Source organism: Manis javanica, chromosome 1, assembly GCF_040802235.1.
Source record: "Manis javanica isolate MJ-LG chromosome 1, MJ_LKY, whole genome shotgun sequence".
Classification (NCBI taxonomy): Eukaryota; Metazoa; Chordata; class Mammalia; order Pholidota; family Manidae; genus Manis; species Manis javanica.
Genome location: NC_133156.1, coordinates 201,073,590 through 201,090,599, shown reverse-complemented (window position 1 = coordinate 201,090,599; position 17,010 = coordinate 201,073,590). Strand labels below are relative to the sequence as shown.

The 17,010-nt window shown below is 32.0% G+C and overlaps 1 protein-coding gene across 25 annotated transcripts in view; it reads right to left on the bottom strand.

The window, feature by feature from the left end:
• NRXN1 (neurexin 1) overlaps window positions 1-17,010 on the bottom strand; it is a 1,077,010-nt gene that overhangs the window by 978,642 nt on the left and 81,358 nt on the right. For 14 of the 25 annotated variants that reach the window (XM_073213366.1, XM_073213368.1, XM_073213327.1 and 11 more), the window contains exons 3-4: window positions 4,041-4,058; window positions 773-802 (exon numbers count right to left, since the gene is read on the bottom strand). The exons of 7 other annotated variants lie outside the window; for them this stretch is intronic. In XM_073213366.1, the coding sequence (XP_073069467.1) occupies window positions 773-802; window positions 4,041-4,058 (48 nt within the window). The remainder of the gene's footprint in view (window positions 1-772; window positions 803-4,040; window positions 4,059-17,010) is intronic. 4 more of the 25 variants (XM_073213369.1, XM_073213342.1, XM_073213310.1 and 1 more) reach the window with 2 other exon arrangements.

Here is a 17,010-nt window from a genome sequence, read left to right as displayed (position 1 = left end):
CTATGGATTTGATGAAATGGTTCCATGAAGAAAGGATTTCCATACAAAGAGAATAAAGAGGAGAGAAACAACAATAAGAATTATGAATATATGTAAATGCACTACTCTTTGAAAATTTAACAAGACAAGAAGGTATAAACCAGGGTTTGAAAACAAATGGAAATACAGTCAGTACATACTGGGAAAAGTGCTTTTTATAGGCAATACATGCAAGAAACTTGGAAAGCCCATGCTCACTTTAAAAGATTATACGAAAAGGAGATACACAATGACTGTAGGTAGAAAAATTATTGATTTTTGTGGAACACTATACTCAGCATTCTAGAAGCCAAAAGCAAAAAATGTCTGCATGTTCCCAAACTGCCATGCATGGGTGAAAAATGGACTCTTTGTGTACAGTAGGTAAAAATGAATATCCTCTTTCAGATATTAACTTCTGACGGTTCTTGGTTTTTCTTTACTATAACTACCCTTAACTACATATGCTAATAAATGTATGGAAACTTTCTGTCACAAATTATTATGTCTCATTTATTTGCAGATACTATAGTGCAGAGCATGAAGGAAAATAAAAGTCAAAGGAGTAAACCAAAATCAAACCAACAAATAAAGGGGAGAAAAACACATGAAAAAAAGGTGAACAAAAGTTACGTGTTTAATTTGCAGCCAGATTATTTACAAGCACTTGTCCATCCTTTGCAGTGATGGTTTGAAAGCAGCTACAGAACAAGAAAACACTGAAAGCAGAGTGGAAAAGGAACAGAGCCCATACCTTGGTCGCCCATCATCAGGTGCGCCAGACCTTGAAGGGAAACAAGAGCACAGTCAGCAATAAACAAGGGAGCATGGGAAGGCAGGGTTGTCACGGTGACAAAAATGTTCGGTGACAGACATCGTTTTCCTATGAGACATGTCTGTATCACAGAGGCAAATCAAAAAGCATTCTTTCAACCCCTGGTTGGAATGCTTTGGGGCAAAGAGCTCCAGAACTGCAATTTAAACACTGGCATGTGCTGCACTGTGTATTTCTTCTATGTATCAGTTGGAACAATCGAGAGCATAAAAGCATGACTTAAAATCCAACCAGTCCCTAAATATTGCATTTGCCCTTCATGCCCTTTGATGAGACTGTTTTGAACACTGCCCCACAGGGCTTGTCATTCTTCAGTGATGACATTATATTTTTAAAAACCCAAAAGAATACCTGAAACATGGGCTGGGTCTGATCTTTTTCCCCTCATCAAAAAATGAAAAGTCTTATAATTAAATGAAAAACAAAAATCCTAGTCACACTGAAATGATAATACAGAAATGCCTCCTTGTCTGACACATGTAGCAACTGACTAAGCTTGTTCAAATACAAAAAAGATCATTAGACATGCAGTTGTAAAGTTAGTATTTACTACAGAATAATGTTTTTAAGAACAATGGATCAGCTTTAAATAGGCTCAAGTAATTTTCCAGGGAGAACAAAATTATTTAGAATTTTACCTAAACATGACTTAAATACTAAACTATGAGTTAATGTGAGTATATATATAATACATATAACATAATTTTTCAGCTTTCTAAAAAATTTTAATTTCCTTTATTTAAATCATTATCTCTTGCTTGACAACTAACTTCAGATTGACAATCACACCTTTTCTAAAGAATACTGCTAATGTTTAAAAAATTTTCCTCACTATCCAAGAAGATACTTTTTACTGAAAGGCATTAATTGCTAGTTCTTTATTCTAAATTTGGAAATAAAGCTACTCCTCAATTTGTGTATGTTTCAAGAGCAGAGCAAAAAGTTAGAACAATATAATATACATACACAAATTTTAAAAACATTTATGTTTTTTCCCAGTGTTATTTCAAATATATTTGAGTATTTGAGCTACATAACATTATGTATCACTTGTACCAGTATTGAACTAATCTGTGTCATTTTCTTAAATTTTAGGGGTGTTTAAACATCCCTGTGGGGCAGATAAGATTACAAATCATATAATCACAATATGAAAATTACTTAACATAGTAGTTTAATGTTTCCGTAATCTAGGCTTTAGAAATATTTTCTGGGTGATTTTAACAACAACAAAAAATCACACAGATAAAAAGTTTATGATGTTGAGTGTTTCATATTTTTTATATATGGTTAACAATAGCATCTTCTCTGTGCAGGTCACATAATTTTTCACTTTATTCACTTTTAAAACAATTATACATATTTCCTAATAACCATTTATAACTTTTTTATAGATTAAATCAGGGAATTATCTCTGTACAAGATCTAACTTTTAGAAAATATTTTGGATACCTCTAGTGGTTTTTAATATCACTTTAGTAGTAATAGAGATTAACAAATCTTAAAAGCATTCACATTCCTCATGTTAGACTTAACTACCTGTAAAGGAGCTTGTCTATATTGCCAAAGTTGAGTTATAGAGAGATGTTAAAATTATGACTGAATAAACTTCATTACAATAGTTTACTGTATTCTCTGAAAATGTTGTCAAAATTTTTCATGAGATAAATGTGTATGAGGAGAGAGGCATTCTTGCTTATCAGGCTGATTTTGAAGCCTTGAAATGCAGTTGGATTTAAAGAGAAAAGAATAAAAACATGTAACATTTTACAGGATGGTTTAGGAAATGCAAAAGAAATTGAAAAAAATACTTTTTTAAAAAAGCTTTCAATCTCAACAACCACAATATAAATGAGACTGATTTTGAAAAATGTCAGACCTACAGGGTTATATCATCTTTATCAAGTCTTCATAAGGTATTAAAATTATAGTACAGAAAAACAGAAGTCATATACAGACTCAGCACTTGGAGAAGTAGTCATTGATGATTTCTTTTGAAGTTTTAATCTATTTTACTTAAATAATGGAAGAGAAATGCTCAGCAACTAAGCAATTATATTGTACATGAAACAATCACAAATAATATGCTGAAACCTGCTACTGATCAACTTTGTATTACCATAAAGTATTTTTTTATAAACATCAGATCTTAGTCACTTAATGGCTATTTATCTGTAACCTTAGAGGGGGACTCTTTTTCTAAGAAATCCATCATTCTGTAGAAATGCACATTGTTCTTACAGAATGGCTATATTTCAAATTTTGCAGCAAAATAAAATGTGCTAAACACTTTTTTAACATAGATATAACAGTAAAATGTTTATGCAAGAATGTTAATACTGTGACTATGTTAGTAGATAGAACATCAACTTTCTTTCACAATTTTTTGCTCTACTAGTACCCGTTTGCATTTTTATTCTTTAGAGATTTGTTTGGCAGCCCTTCAACTAATGCATTTAGTTCTTTAAAGATAAGAATGCTGAAATATGTTTTTGTTTTACTGTATTCTACAGGAAAATATTGTTTCACTTCCTGAAAATTCTTTGATAATTTTAGAAAAACTCAAATAAGTATTACATTTCACAGACACGGAATATTACAAATATACTCACCAGTAGTCACACCAGAGTGCTGTATTTCCATTGGCCAATGGCTTATTTTTACACTTAAATTTATGCCTCTTACTTATAAATCAGTACTTTATTCTGTGTTCTTTTTCTAAATCAAATCATTTGAAACTAAATCAATGGACTGGAGACAATGTAATGCTAAACATTTCCAAAATCATTTTGATCAAGAAAAAAATGAAGAAAGGATCATGCACTGTGTTCTGAAACTGCAAAGAAATAATTTCTCACTTAAGATAAAAGAGGCAGGATTGTATCATTTTTCCACATAGAACATAGTGATAAGTATTCTAAGGTTTATATGGATACCAAAATCCATCAAAGATGTGATGGGATGCTAAAAATCCATCAAGGATTGGGGCTAAGGTTGAAGGAGTTTCAAATACTTGGGGTTGATAAGGTTGAGAGGGTGGGTGTTCTACATGAAAAGTGATACACAATCCAGAAATCAACAAATGCTCAGAAAGAAGTTCAACTTACCGTCTAACTTTGAGATGTACTCTATTGATACTAAGAAATAAAAGGCAAATGAGAGTTGGAAAAAAGTAGAAAGCACCCACCTTCCACATTGTTGTCTTCTGAAAGCACATGACAAGGAGGGAGAGAAAAGGAAAAACATTCATTAAGCAGCATGCAGACTGGACCTTGCCTTTGCATGTCTTCCTCATGCAAGGCACAAAACACATCATGCAAGTAGTCCATTGCTACCATTCAAAGAGGAAAACAAAATCGCAGGAAGCGGGTTCCCTCCCATTGTCAGCATTTAAAGAATGTGAGAGAAAATTTCAGTGATACTGCCATGTCCCGAACAAGCAATTTTAAAAATTCTTTAAAATACTGCCCTTTGTAAAGCAAACATTAGTCTATTATTCTAACATATTTTTCTTGGGTGATTGTTTTTAAAGCCTTTAATTTTTTTACAGTCCTAAAATACTCTATTTCTAAATTCTGATTTGTATTGGATGAAAGAAAAGTCCATTGTAAACAGCCATGAAATTTCACTTAAAGATACACCATCTCTATAAACTATGTAATCCATTTACCATCATGATCTTTAAGTATTTTCTAGTACTTAAATTTCTTCCTTAAAGAATGTATGCAACTAAAATCTACAATTTATTTAGTTTATTTATAGTGTGTCCACATATTATTGAAATAATGGTAGTATATTGTAACTTATTAAAATGCTAACTTTAAAAATGTTAAGTAGAAAAAGTGATTACTGAAGAAAAGTCCATATGGGATCTGTCCCTTAGGCAAAGTTATCATGATTTATCCACTTTGAACTTCTGTTTTGGGTGTGAATATGAAGGCAGTCAAGCTAATTACAATATTAGGTGAACTTTTCCTTGTATTTCCAATACATCTATTTAATATTAATATATTTTCATATATTTAAGTAAGCATATTTTTATATGTGTATATACAAACATACATATACAAGCAGAGGTTGCCTGTATTTCCCCCATACAATCAATGTATTGGACTTAATCTATTATTAGTACTTAGAGACAATTCAGTACTATTTGAGACATAGGGTTTGGCATCCAGATAAGACATGGAAAGGAAAACTGGTATATGGGACTAGGGAAAAAACAAGTTTTCAGTACTTATCAATATTTTTTCAATAGTAAAGTGTATCCATGATGATTTTTCTATTCTCATTATTTTATTTAATAAGCTGTACTCTTTAATATGGTCATTTGATCAAAAGTGTTTATAACAGAACAAAACAACAGCAAGTATAGAAACTTATGAGAAAAAATCTATAAATGCACCAATTTATAATGTTCAACAAATAACTTTTTTAATGGTTGAAGTTACTAAAGAATTAAAAATAATAAATTTTTAAAAATATATTAGATGGAAAATGAAATATCAACATAGACACATTTACTGAGGTGGTCTTCATATATACCAAAGAATAGGGAGTGAATAAATGAGGATGATAACAGCTATACAAATACTTGGTTTGCAAAAGTTTATTTTATAAGAAATAAGGAAAAAGTGATTGATATATTAGGTATGTGATATTCATTTCCTGTTTGGTTTTGGTTTCCAATCTACCAAATAAGGAATTGGATTGAATTTGTTATTTTTCAATGGCAACTCTTGACATGAAATGGACACCAAGACCAAACTTATGTTCACTACTTTGTACTGGAAGTATAAAGATGTAAATTATTTTTTTGCTTAGGATACACTTCAGTTTTGCAATTTGGTTATATAACTGTCCTTTAAATTTTTATTTCACATTTAAGATGCTTGATTTTTTAATAAGATTATTTAATATGTAGAGTAAAGCAATAAAATCAGGGAATTTAGAGAACAATTAAGTGCTAAGATGGTATATCAATTACTATGGCACTATTTAATTTCTGTAAGCAAAAGATTGGCAGATATGGTTTTAAGCTGTACAGTCCCAGAAAAGGGTTTTAGTAAAGTGCTGCATGAAAGTCTAATAGGAAAAGAAAAATGGAAAGCAAACTAACAAAATAAAACAGGCCAGCACTTGACACTGATTTTATAAAAGTGCCAAGTAGGATATATTAGGAAAGAAAGCTGTGTTAATAAACACCATCATTGATTGGTCCCCTGAAAGTGAGATCTCATTTCACTGTTGCCTACAGCACAAGACCATAGGTGGTACCATTGGGCCTGTCCTGCCATTCAGCATATTTCTTGAGTTCTTACTCCTAACAAGAACCAGCTTAACTAATGGGATTCTTTGTATGCAAATTGAGTCACGCCAATGTGAAAACAAATTTTGACTTGACCAAGTTTAGAAAAGGGAGAGAGAAAGAAAGAAAATCAAAGTACTAGAGTAAAAAGAAGGGTACTATATTAACTCCTATTTAAAAATAGAAAAAGAGGAGTAGAAAAAGAAGTCTGGCTTGGAATAGACTTTCCTTGAATTTCCATATATTTTCAGAGATTCAGTCATAGGATAAAAAAACCTACTATGGTATTCTAAGCTACCGCTTTGGTATCCATTTGCTGTGGATTTAAAATCTGTTAACCTAAAGATGATCCCTACATTATTTCAAAATTTGGACACAGCTATAAATGGGAGTAACTCTAGCATTTACATTCATTTTCCAGGGTTTGTTTTTTTTCCCCTTCCTTTTCTCCTTCATTTCTACTGGATTTTTGGACTAAACAAAGAATACTAAGTTTAAAATGAATAGCTTTTCTCAGCACATCAACCTTTGCTTTCCCTTGGTAGATTCCTATGCAATCAAACAAATATAATTTTGGTTTTGAGCAGCAACAGAGAGAAGTGCTGAAACAGGCATGCCACCATGTAAAGGTAAAGCAGTATCTTTTGTATTATTGTAAGACAGAAAGCAGTCCATCCAACCTTTCCTGCAGACATTGTCAAATTAGGGAAAAGGTCTTGGTTTGCAGAAAACCCTGGATTTTCACTTCTACTGACCTAAGCCTGCTGTGTATATTGAAGTGAATCTCTTAGTAATCAACAACTACAACGACCGTGCTGCTTTCACAGATAACACTCTTTTTTCTTTTCTTTTGATTGTGAAAATGGCAAATGCAGAACCATAAAAAATATCTTAAATTTTATTTTTCTTTCAGATAAGATATTTTTCCCTCATAAAGCTGGGAATTAAGCACCAGAATATCAGTCATGTTATGAATGATGGTTGTGGGCTGACATTAAAGGAAGCTGAAGATTGTTAAATCATACGTTTTAAAATACTTCAAAAGAGTATCTCCACCACTTTTTTTCCTTTGGTCCCCAGCTTATAAGAATGCAAGGGCAACAGTAATTTTAATATATCATTACAGTGTTCTTTGCACACAATATTAATTACATCTAGGAAAAGAGAAATGAAAAAGAAAATAAATGTGCTTATTTCAATATAAAGCAAAGCAGAAATGTAATTACGAACAGTGGACAAACTGAAGTTTGGAATGAAATGTCATTCCAAATGATTCTTTTTGTATAATCAGTGTCTAACTTTGGCAATATGAAAGCTTCACCCAAATGTACAAGCAATAGTCAACCTGTGAGCTACATTCTATACTAAAAATTGGCCAAAGAAGTCTCCTGTCACCACACAGGCAATCCTTCTGTGGTTTCCTTCCTTCTCTTCTAGTTGCCTGTGACTGACTCCCTTCATTTTCTTCAGCTCCCTCTCTCCTCCATCAAAACTGCCACTACCACAGGTGGCTTCCCACCCAGATCTATGTCATCCAAGGTGGGGTACACAGTAGCAAAAGAGGTGGCAGCACTAGGCAGCAGAAGGAAGAATGCAGAATTAGATTATACTTCTTTCTCACATACTTTGAGCTTGCTATCATCTATCCTTCCTTTCTAGCCCCTCATATTAATGTTCAAGGCTCTACTCCTCATTTGGGGGATTTAAATGCCAGTAGAACAGAGCCTAGTTTCCAATAGTGGCACAGGATGGAGCTTTGTTTTATTTTATTCTTCTGTTGGTGTTAACAGTGAAAGACTTCAGAAAACCTCCCTAGTCTGGTAATGCTTCAAGGACTGGGAAATGGAGGAAATGACTGAAACTGTGGATTTGTGCGGCACTCAGCTGGAGAAACAGAAAGGCTGGCCCGAACCAAGAGGAGGTTCAAACAGAAAGTCAAATATAAAGGCACATTACAGAGGCTTAAGGCAGGAAAGAAACACCCTGGGCAGTAATCTGCTAGTTTCTAAAATGACTTTTTAACTGGAGGCCTCTGCACCTTATTTCAAAAACACCTAAATGACACTTCCATCCAGCCTATGGGAATCCCAGTCCTAGGGCATGAAGGGAGACAACAAGAACACCTATTTTTTCTCTTCTTCACTCTTCTGGGAGTTAAAGGAGGGGTATCTCTAAACCAACTTGCAGCAGCAGAGATGTTCCTGGCATCACATTTAAGAACCATAAAAATGTCTTCTCCAGGAGCATTATGGGTAACACCCTGACTATACTTTTGGCACAATGCTATGACTCAAGTATATTGTGGAATGAATGAGCCTTTCAGGAAGTGGTCTGAGAAGTTTACCTTGCCTTACAGTGTTGTTTCCATGGGAAAATGGGATGAGTTTCAAATTATTTATTCAAAGGACTTTTGGAATAGTACTTTCTTAAGTTGGAGACTGCCTGAGTTTCTGCCTCAAACAGTGCCAATTTTGTTATAAAGTTTGTGGTATTCAATTCAAAATGTTCCTTCTAGGAAGGAAGGAAGGATGGAAGGAAGGAAGGAAGGAAAAGGAAGGAAGGAAGGAAGGAAGGAAGGAAGGAAGGAAGGAAGGAAGGAAGGAAGGAAGGAAGGAAGGAAGGAAGGAAGGAAAGAAGAGAAAGAGGGAGGAAGGAAACTTGATTATATTGCAGATTCTTTTGGTATTTAAACTGTTAAATGGACCTGGTGGAACTTAATAATTATTAGTCAATGTATTAAAATATACATTGACTTCTTCACATAAACTATATTGAATACAATTTCAAGTTTTCTTCATGAGGGACTATTAAAAGGACTTTGTTTTGATTTATAGCCTCAATTCTTCCCTATCTCTAAACTTTGAGAATTACCATTTTTATATTCATTTCAGTAGCTGGACTTAGAGAAGGAACATTGCCTTTAACAGTGACCATAAAAATTGTGACAAGCACAATGTATAATGTATGTTCTCATATCACTCATTTTTATTGTTTTACTGCTTACTGAGAATTGAATATTTCCTGATATGAAATTGACAGATAACATTGAACAAGGTGTCACCCTGTATTTTCCCACCAAACTTTAACCACTGCTATACAATGTTCCAAAGAAAACTGGCTCTGGTAAGCAGTGCTTCCTTTCCAAGAGTTTGAAGTCATCATATTTTAGAAAGTAGAGCAGAAAACCTCTTGGACTGGAGTTGGGAGAACACCCCTACCTACTTACTTAACCTGTCACCTCTTCTAGTGGCTATGTGGATGTACCAATACTCAAATGTGACTTTCCTTATGAACAAATGAATGGGACACATCCTCTGGATGTGTGGTACCAGAGAGAATACTCCACAAAATGTCCTTCATTCTCCAACATTAAGATGTTGAACGACACCAACTGCTGAAGGATACCAATGACTTTCATTTGAGAGAACTGTAGTATGCTAGATACATACAATTTTTTTACAAATCATTTTACTACAGAGATTTTTTTCAAATACTTCTGAATTTACTCATCTCTTCTTAGATTCTCAGTCTAGTCCAAAATAAATCTATTTAATTTCTCTGAGAAAAAAAGCAAATACATTTTGTTATTAAATTAAGAAGCCATTGAACAAAAATATGACTAAGCCAACCATATTGTAAAAAGAAGTCTTACATTTAGAGTTTAACAAATTAGATTTGCATATACCGAATAGAAAGCAGCTCACATAATATAAAAATGACCTGCCAGTTATATTCTTATATTTAAGGAAAAATGAAATTTTATTTCAAAATTAGAAATGTTTCATGTCATCTTTAATACAATAGGACCTTGCACATGTAAAAAATAGTCTGGAAGAATAATATAAATATTAAAAGGATCTCCTTCACAGCTTTTAGTTTTATTCCTTTAGTGTTTAAAACTCAAGATATTAACATAATTTATGGCTAATTTAATTTTAAAGTTTTGTAGAAGTCACAGAAAATCACTTAAAATTAAACAGACTTTGTTTTTTCTAAATAAATTAGGTAGAATGTTAAAATTTTCTAGAAATCTCCCAGGGTTGACTAAAGTGTTACCTATAATGAAGCAGATATCTAGTAATGTTTTCAAATGTAGAAAATTTCAACAGAAGGAATATTGTTATGAGGAATTCTTCTGCTTCTTTACATCGTTTAGTCTGATACCACCTGAAGCTGAACCATACAAAATTGTTTTCAGATAAGGAATTCATCAAATATCAATAATTTAACATGGTTAAATCTAATATGTGTAAGTTGGTGATTTTCCTAGAAACTGCTATTCTCTGCCTCCTAAATATAATGTAGTATTATCAAGTTAAACCAAAACATTGCATTCTTTAGAATCAATCATTGGAAACAAAACATAATCAGAGTGAATGTGACTTTGATAAAATATTTTATAGAATGTTTTGAAGATCTCAAGTAACTTTTCCAAATGTTCAAGAGAAATAAGCATAAAAATATACTTAATACTAGGACAGTCTTAGCACTTTAAACGTATTTTCATAAACATTATCCCACAAAATCTTTATATTAGCTCATCAGTTCGCTTGCTGTGGTTGGGTGACTTGCCCAAGATACCCAGCTGAAATTAGAAGATCCTAAGAGTAAATATACTGAAAGCATGTTTTAAGGCTCCTTGTCCACATTATCATAGATTTCAAAGCTTGTTTAAAAAAAAAATGAACAGAATTTGGACAATAGAGGATAATGTTAAGTATCTACTAAGGCTGAATCATGTTACTGAAACTATTATCAAAATATACCTATTAATTCACTTTTTAAAAGGTAATATAATAAAGCAGTAAGAAGACTGTATTTAAAATTTCTTTGATCCTGTTGCAGGAAGGCAGAAATATTTTAGGGAAAATATTTATTTCTTAATTGAATTTATGTGTTGACTCTTTAAAGTTAAATAAATAAAAAATCAATACTGCTTTATCTCCATTACAGAAAAAAAAAGCCCAACAATCTTCTTCTACTACTAGAATGAATTATTTCCCAGGGGAAAAATCAAACAAACAAAAAAAAAAGTAAAGAAAAAAAGCCACACATTTTTGTAAATCTTTATCCTACTTTAATAGCAAAAAGCAGACCAGGTTAGTAAATGTGTTTACTCATGGGCATTCTAACCACTAGAAACATTCTACAAATTTCTTGCTGTCTTTAAAATTCGTTTTAAATTCACACCACCTAAAATCTGTGCTTCCCTTTTAAAATACCTGAAACAAAATATACTTTCGTTCTAAGTCAAATATTTTGGAAAGTTAGGCAATATAATATGAATTTGTCCCATAAAGTATATTTGCCCTTTTATTTTAGTTATACAATGTACACCTGATAAAAGTATTACTTTTATTCCTTTTACATACATGCTGTCTAGTCAGTCTTCTGGGAACTGATCAGAAAATTCTAATCTTCTAATATTTAAATCAATAGACAAGTAGGAAAGAAAACTAAATACATTGTCCATACTATTTTCTTTTTATATTAAAAAGTTTGATGTTACAGGCTAAGAAGAAAATAGTTTGTTCACAGGTACAGTCAATTCTGTATCTTTGAATATTTCATATATGTAGTTGTTCGGGCTAATTTCTAGTACTTAATTAGACTCATGTGAATGCTAGCCCATGGTAAAGAGGGAGCGATGAGCTTAAATAATCTATCCTTTATCTGTTAATATACTAATCCATAAAATCAAATCACCACAAAAACAAGCTTTTAAGGTAGCCTTATAATATCTGTCTTAACTTTTCCTGAAATGATCATTCAGTGCTTAAGAAAACATATTGAAATATAAAGATAAATTTATTTTTTGGATGCTTCATTCAAAACAGATTTTTTAATGGAATAATATGAATATAATTAGTTCTTGACAAATGTATAAATTGCTTTCTGATTACTAGAAAATCTGTATTCTTTTGTCCCAAACAACTTCGAAGCTGAAGATTTAATTTTTAAAATAATCTCATTGTTATACTTTATTGTATATTGCTTTAAAATGTGTGACAATACAGTGGTATTGTAACCACTTTAATTCAAAAACTACATCCTAAACATGAATATAAGTACATGTGTCATCTCTCTGACACACACATGCACACATACCCATTTGGCACTTTTTTCATTAACAAATTCAAATTTTGATATTTATCTCAATAAAATTATGTTTTACTTACACAAATGGTAGAGTTTAACATGGTAAACTAAGAAACTATTTACAATAAATACTTCTATAATACTAACAACAACACAACTAGTATTTCACTCCACTGGAAATATATTTATCTACTGATAATAAGCATTATGTAAATTACAAACTCTTTTCTTTTTTCTTTCTCATATATTTAACTTATGTGTTATCTATATCAGAAGGGAGACCATTTTCTAACCACACTGCCCAATACGTCAGCTGCCAGATGTATGGCTAATTACATTCCAAATAAACTTAATTACAATTAAGTGAAAGCTGGCCATATAATGTATATGTTCCTCATTATTTTTGTTCATAAAATAAAATAATTAAAATTCGTATTGAGATTTTTTTAAGAAAACCTAAATTTAGATTCTTTATGGTTATTGCATTTTTGCACTGTGGAGAATGTGTGATATTTCCATTTTAACTTTAAAATAAAAATTGAAAAATGGGAAATAACCCTGATAAAAATTTTGTTGTCTTCATGTTAAAATATCTTTGAATAATTCAAACTCTGGACAATTTTTACTACTTCTTAAGTCCCTTAAACCTCACGGGTAATGATAAAATGATAAACATGTTTTGATTTTCAAAGTAAGATAAACAAGCATTCTAATATCTTTCTTTCGCTTGATTCCCCCCAATTTCCCAGTATTTCCCATTAGGACATCTAATATTTTTTTCACATAGACTTTATCTGTAAGTCCATGACAATATTTTTTTTACTATAGTTTAATAACAACAGTGGTTTTTAAATTAGTTTAAAGTACTACCTGCTACACAATGAATTCTTACATTAAAATAAGTCAAAGACTTTCCTTCCTTTAAAATAGGCCTCTTATTGAATAATACACTAGAGGAAAATAAACTGAATGGGCAAATAAAAGGATGAACATTTCTGCAACACTGAAATACAGCACAGACACAGAAGAACAAAAGGATAAAAGGAGCAGCTCAAACTTTTAGTTAATTCTATAAAAGTCCAAGATCTTGTTAAAGAGCTTTTATATGACAACAAATGCACACTTGAATAAGCATATAAAAAACTATGAGTAGGAAAAAACAGAAAAATAACCCTGATTATGGAAGCATTAATGGTGGAATACTAAAAGAAAAACAAAGGTAGAAGCTTCTAAGAGATGAAATGGACTAACACATAAATGTCACATAAAAAAATGAGTAAGACGTGCAACACAAATTTAGAGTAGACCTGTCAAGTATATTTTCAGTACTTAAATAATATAGGTCTGCTCCTAAAATTAAACATTGTTCACTTTATTATAGAAAGGTAGTCCTTTTCATGACTGGTTAGTGACATAAAGCTTATAATGTGACATACATAGTAAATATAATGGAAAATAGAAGTACATTACTTTTACGTAGTAATGGAAATGAGGCAATGTAAGAATGGAAGCAAAAATAAATTTACAGTGATAATACCTTAATGGATAACGTTTAATTGAGATATCCCAATGAGCTGATGTCTGGTTAGTAAATTAAGTATTGAGAAAGACAGATGATTTCCAAAGGACCATGAGGTCATCTAACATGGTTAGTCTAGCAATGGAATGGCTTGAAAAAGATTATATAACATAACCAGGTATTATCCAAAGAAGAAAATACATGTTGCAAAACCAGACTCAGTTTCCTGATTTAGTACTTATGGGGGGACTGAATGTCTGTGTCCCCCCAAAATTCACATGTTGAAATCCTATTTCCTAATATGATGATATTAGGAGGTGCGGCCTCTAGAAGGTAATTAGGATTACATGCGGCAGTAAGAGTGGCACCTTCATGAATGGGATTAGTGCCCTTGGAAAAGTCATGGGAGAGTTTCTTCGCTTCTCTCCTCTCCACCATGTGAAGACACAAGAAGACAGCAATCTTTAACCTGGAAAAGGGCTTCCACCAGAACTGGACCATGCTGGCACCCTGAACTCAGAACTCCTGGCCTCTAAGAATTATAAGCAATACATTTCTGTGTTTTATATGCCACTCAGTCATGGTGCTTTGTTATAGCAGACTGAACTAAGGCAGTATTATTTTTAGATCCTGTATTAGTAGGGAAAACTCACCTATTCATAATAAATATGACACAAAACTTAACAGATCTCTAATATTATTATACTACCTGAGTGAGAAAAAACTAGTTGTGCAATATGTACAGCATGAAGGATGGCTAATACCTGCTAGTAACTTGGGAAATGTATACCTTAGAGCGGCCTGAAGTAAATTATGTTCAATGTGCAATATTGCAAGTAATACTTAACTCATGGGGAAAACACAAAGGAAAAAGAATAGAAACATCACTATATTTTTAAATACTAAATAGAAGGCTTCGTCTTTTTAAAAAAATGAATATACTTCTCTTAGAATAGCATGGAAACAATCCAGGGTGGAGTTTAATGGAGAAAATAGACAATAATTTTAAATGGGTCTATTAATATTAATCAATAAATCACTTTAAAGTTTGTTAATATGTATGACAATATTCATAGAGGGAGAAGTAAAAATGATTTGAATAAACTGTCAGGGTTAACAAATACACTGAGTCTCTAAGAAACCAGAAACCCATGGAGAATGTGGGCATTTACTGACAATATGCAATACTTTAATGTTTCATCACATTCTCCCTGAAGAAGGATTAGAAAGGACAATGAGCCTGAAGTTAGGATCCTTCTAGGTTCTACTATGACAAATCAGTTTTAGGAATCTAGATACTTTGTATTTTTTATCATTTTCTTTAATTTTCCCATTTGTTAAATGTTTAGCTTGTTCCATAGAAGGGCTGTGGCTCACAGCAGTGAAAGAATGTAAAACTATTTATTCAATAATGACAGATTGTGAAACATTTTACATATGGCTAATACCTGTTCAATGATGTTAGCCGTGGCATTATTGTAATTAATTCTTCCTTACACAAATTCTAGGTTGCTTAAGAGAAGTGTCTTTTCTATTCCTCTCCTTCTGTTCAGCTTCTAGCATGGTGTGTATATATAGAGGTTGCTTAATAAATTAATTTTAAATTGTAATTAATTTCCTATCTTAATTTCCTGCCTAGCTTCTACAAAACTAGCAATGTGGAAGAGCATGAGTTAAGTTTGTTTTCCTAGGAAGGAGTTGCTTGCCATAATAGGCCAACTAGTTATTACATTCTCAGAAGTAAGGAACTTTAACTGGAAATAATTTCTTTTAGGCAAAGTAAATCAAAGGATTTTGGTTTTAATTTATATTAAAATATCATTTTGAGACAGTTTAAGATTCATTCACTGGGATTTTCCAAACTCTTTCCTTTGTGGACTGCTGTTTCTTAAGTAGATCTGACACTCTTGGTGATGATGAAAACGACAATGACACAGCAGGACACAACTGTCACTTAAATTCACAAAACCATTTGTGTATTCTTATTTAATGATCATAATGGTGTGGCCAAGATCACTTAAAAAGAAAGTAACTACTACCAAAGGGAAAGGGACTGGGGAGGATGGGTGGGAACGGAGGGATAAGGGGAAAAAAGGGGCATTACAATTAGCACACATAATGAAGTGGGAGGGACACAGGGAAGGCAGTATAGCTCAGAGAAGACAAGTAGTGACTCTATAGCATCTTACTACACTGATGGACAGTGACTGTAATGGGGTATGTGGTGGGCACTTGATAATAGGGGGAGTCTCATAACCATAATGTTGCTCATGTAATTGTACATTAATAATACCAAAAAAAAAATTTACTAAGAAAATTTCAAACATACCCAGAAATAGAAAAAACAGTGTAATGAAATCCATATAATGAACTCCATCATTAAAATTCAAAAAAAAAAGTAACTATTAAAATCCAATGGGATGTAAATAATATCTGTTCTCTTCACCACTTTATTCATAGTTCTTAGTACAGAGTGGGGCACACTCAATAAATATGAGGGAATAAGTGAAGAACAGATGACTAAGTGATAGAAATCAGCTCTTCTGACCTCAAATTCTATGTTCTTCCCTTTATATTATGGAGACTTAGCAAATTTACATGCATCTCAAGGGCTGATTAGCATATTTGTAGGAAGCAAATTACTTAAAGTGAAAAAAAAAATTGGCCTGCAGGCAATCCCACTAAAATAATGGCTTCTTATTATGGAGCTTCTTTTTTAAAATTCATCTTCTGTGACATACTGTTCCATGATACATTTACAGTAAGATATCAATAAGAAAAAATATTTTAGTAAATTAAATGATTTTAATAATGCTATAAGAATCTATTTTTTTTTCATAATTTTAGTGTTATAATTTATAAATTATGATGAGATGTTTCAAGCTCATATACTTATTATTGGATGGCATGTGGATCTTTAACATGATCAGACTAGTGACATTTTAAGATAATTGTAGATAAACTTAAGTTATTCAGCAAATTTTGCCTTGATAAACTTTAAAAAGCAGAAAGGTATTTAAAATTATGTTCTCTGCATTTTGGTCCAAACAATTGATCGCAGATTTCACTTCGTTTGGCGTCATGGTACCTGATGTATATATAGTTACTAGACTAAAATGCTCCATCCTATTAAAATAATTCAAAGCAACTACATCAATTACGTATATGAGAAAATATATAATTCAAAATTTTCTTTATTTATAAATAATACCTTTACTGATGCTAATCTGC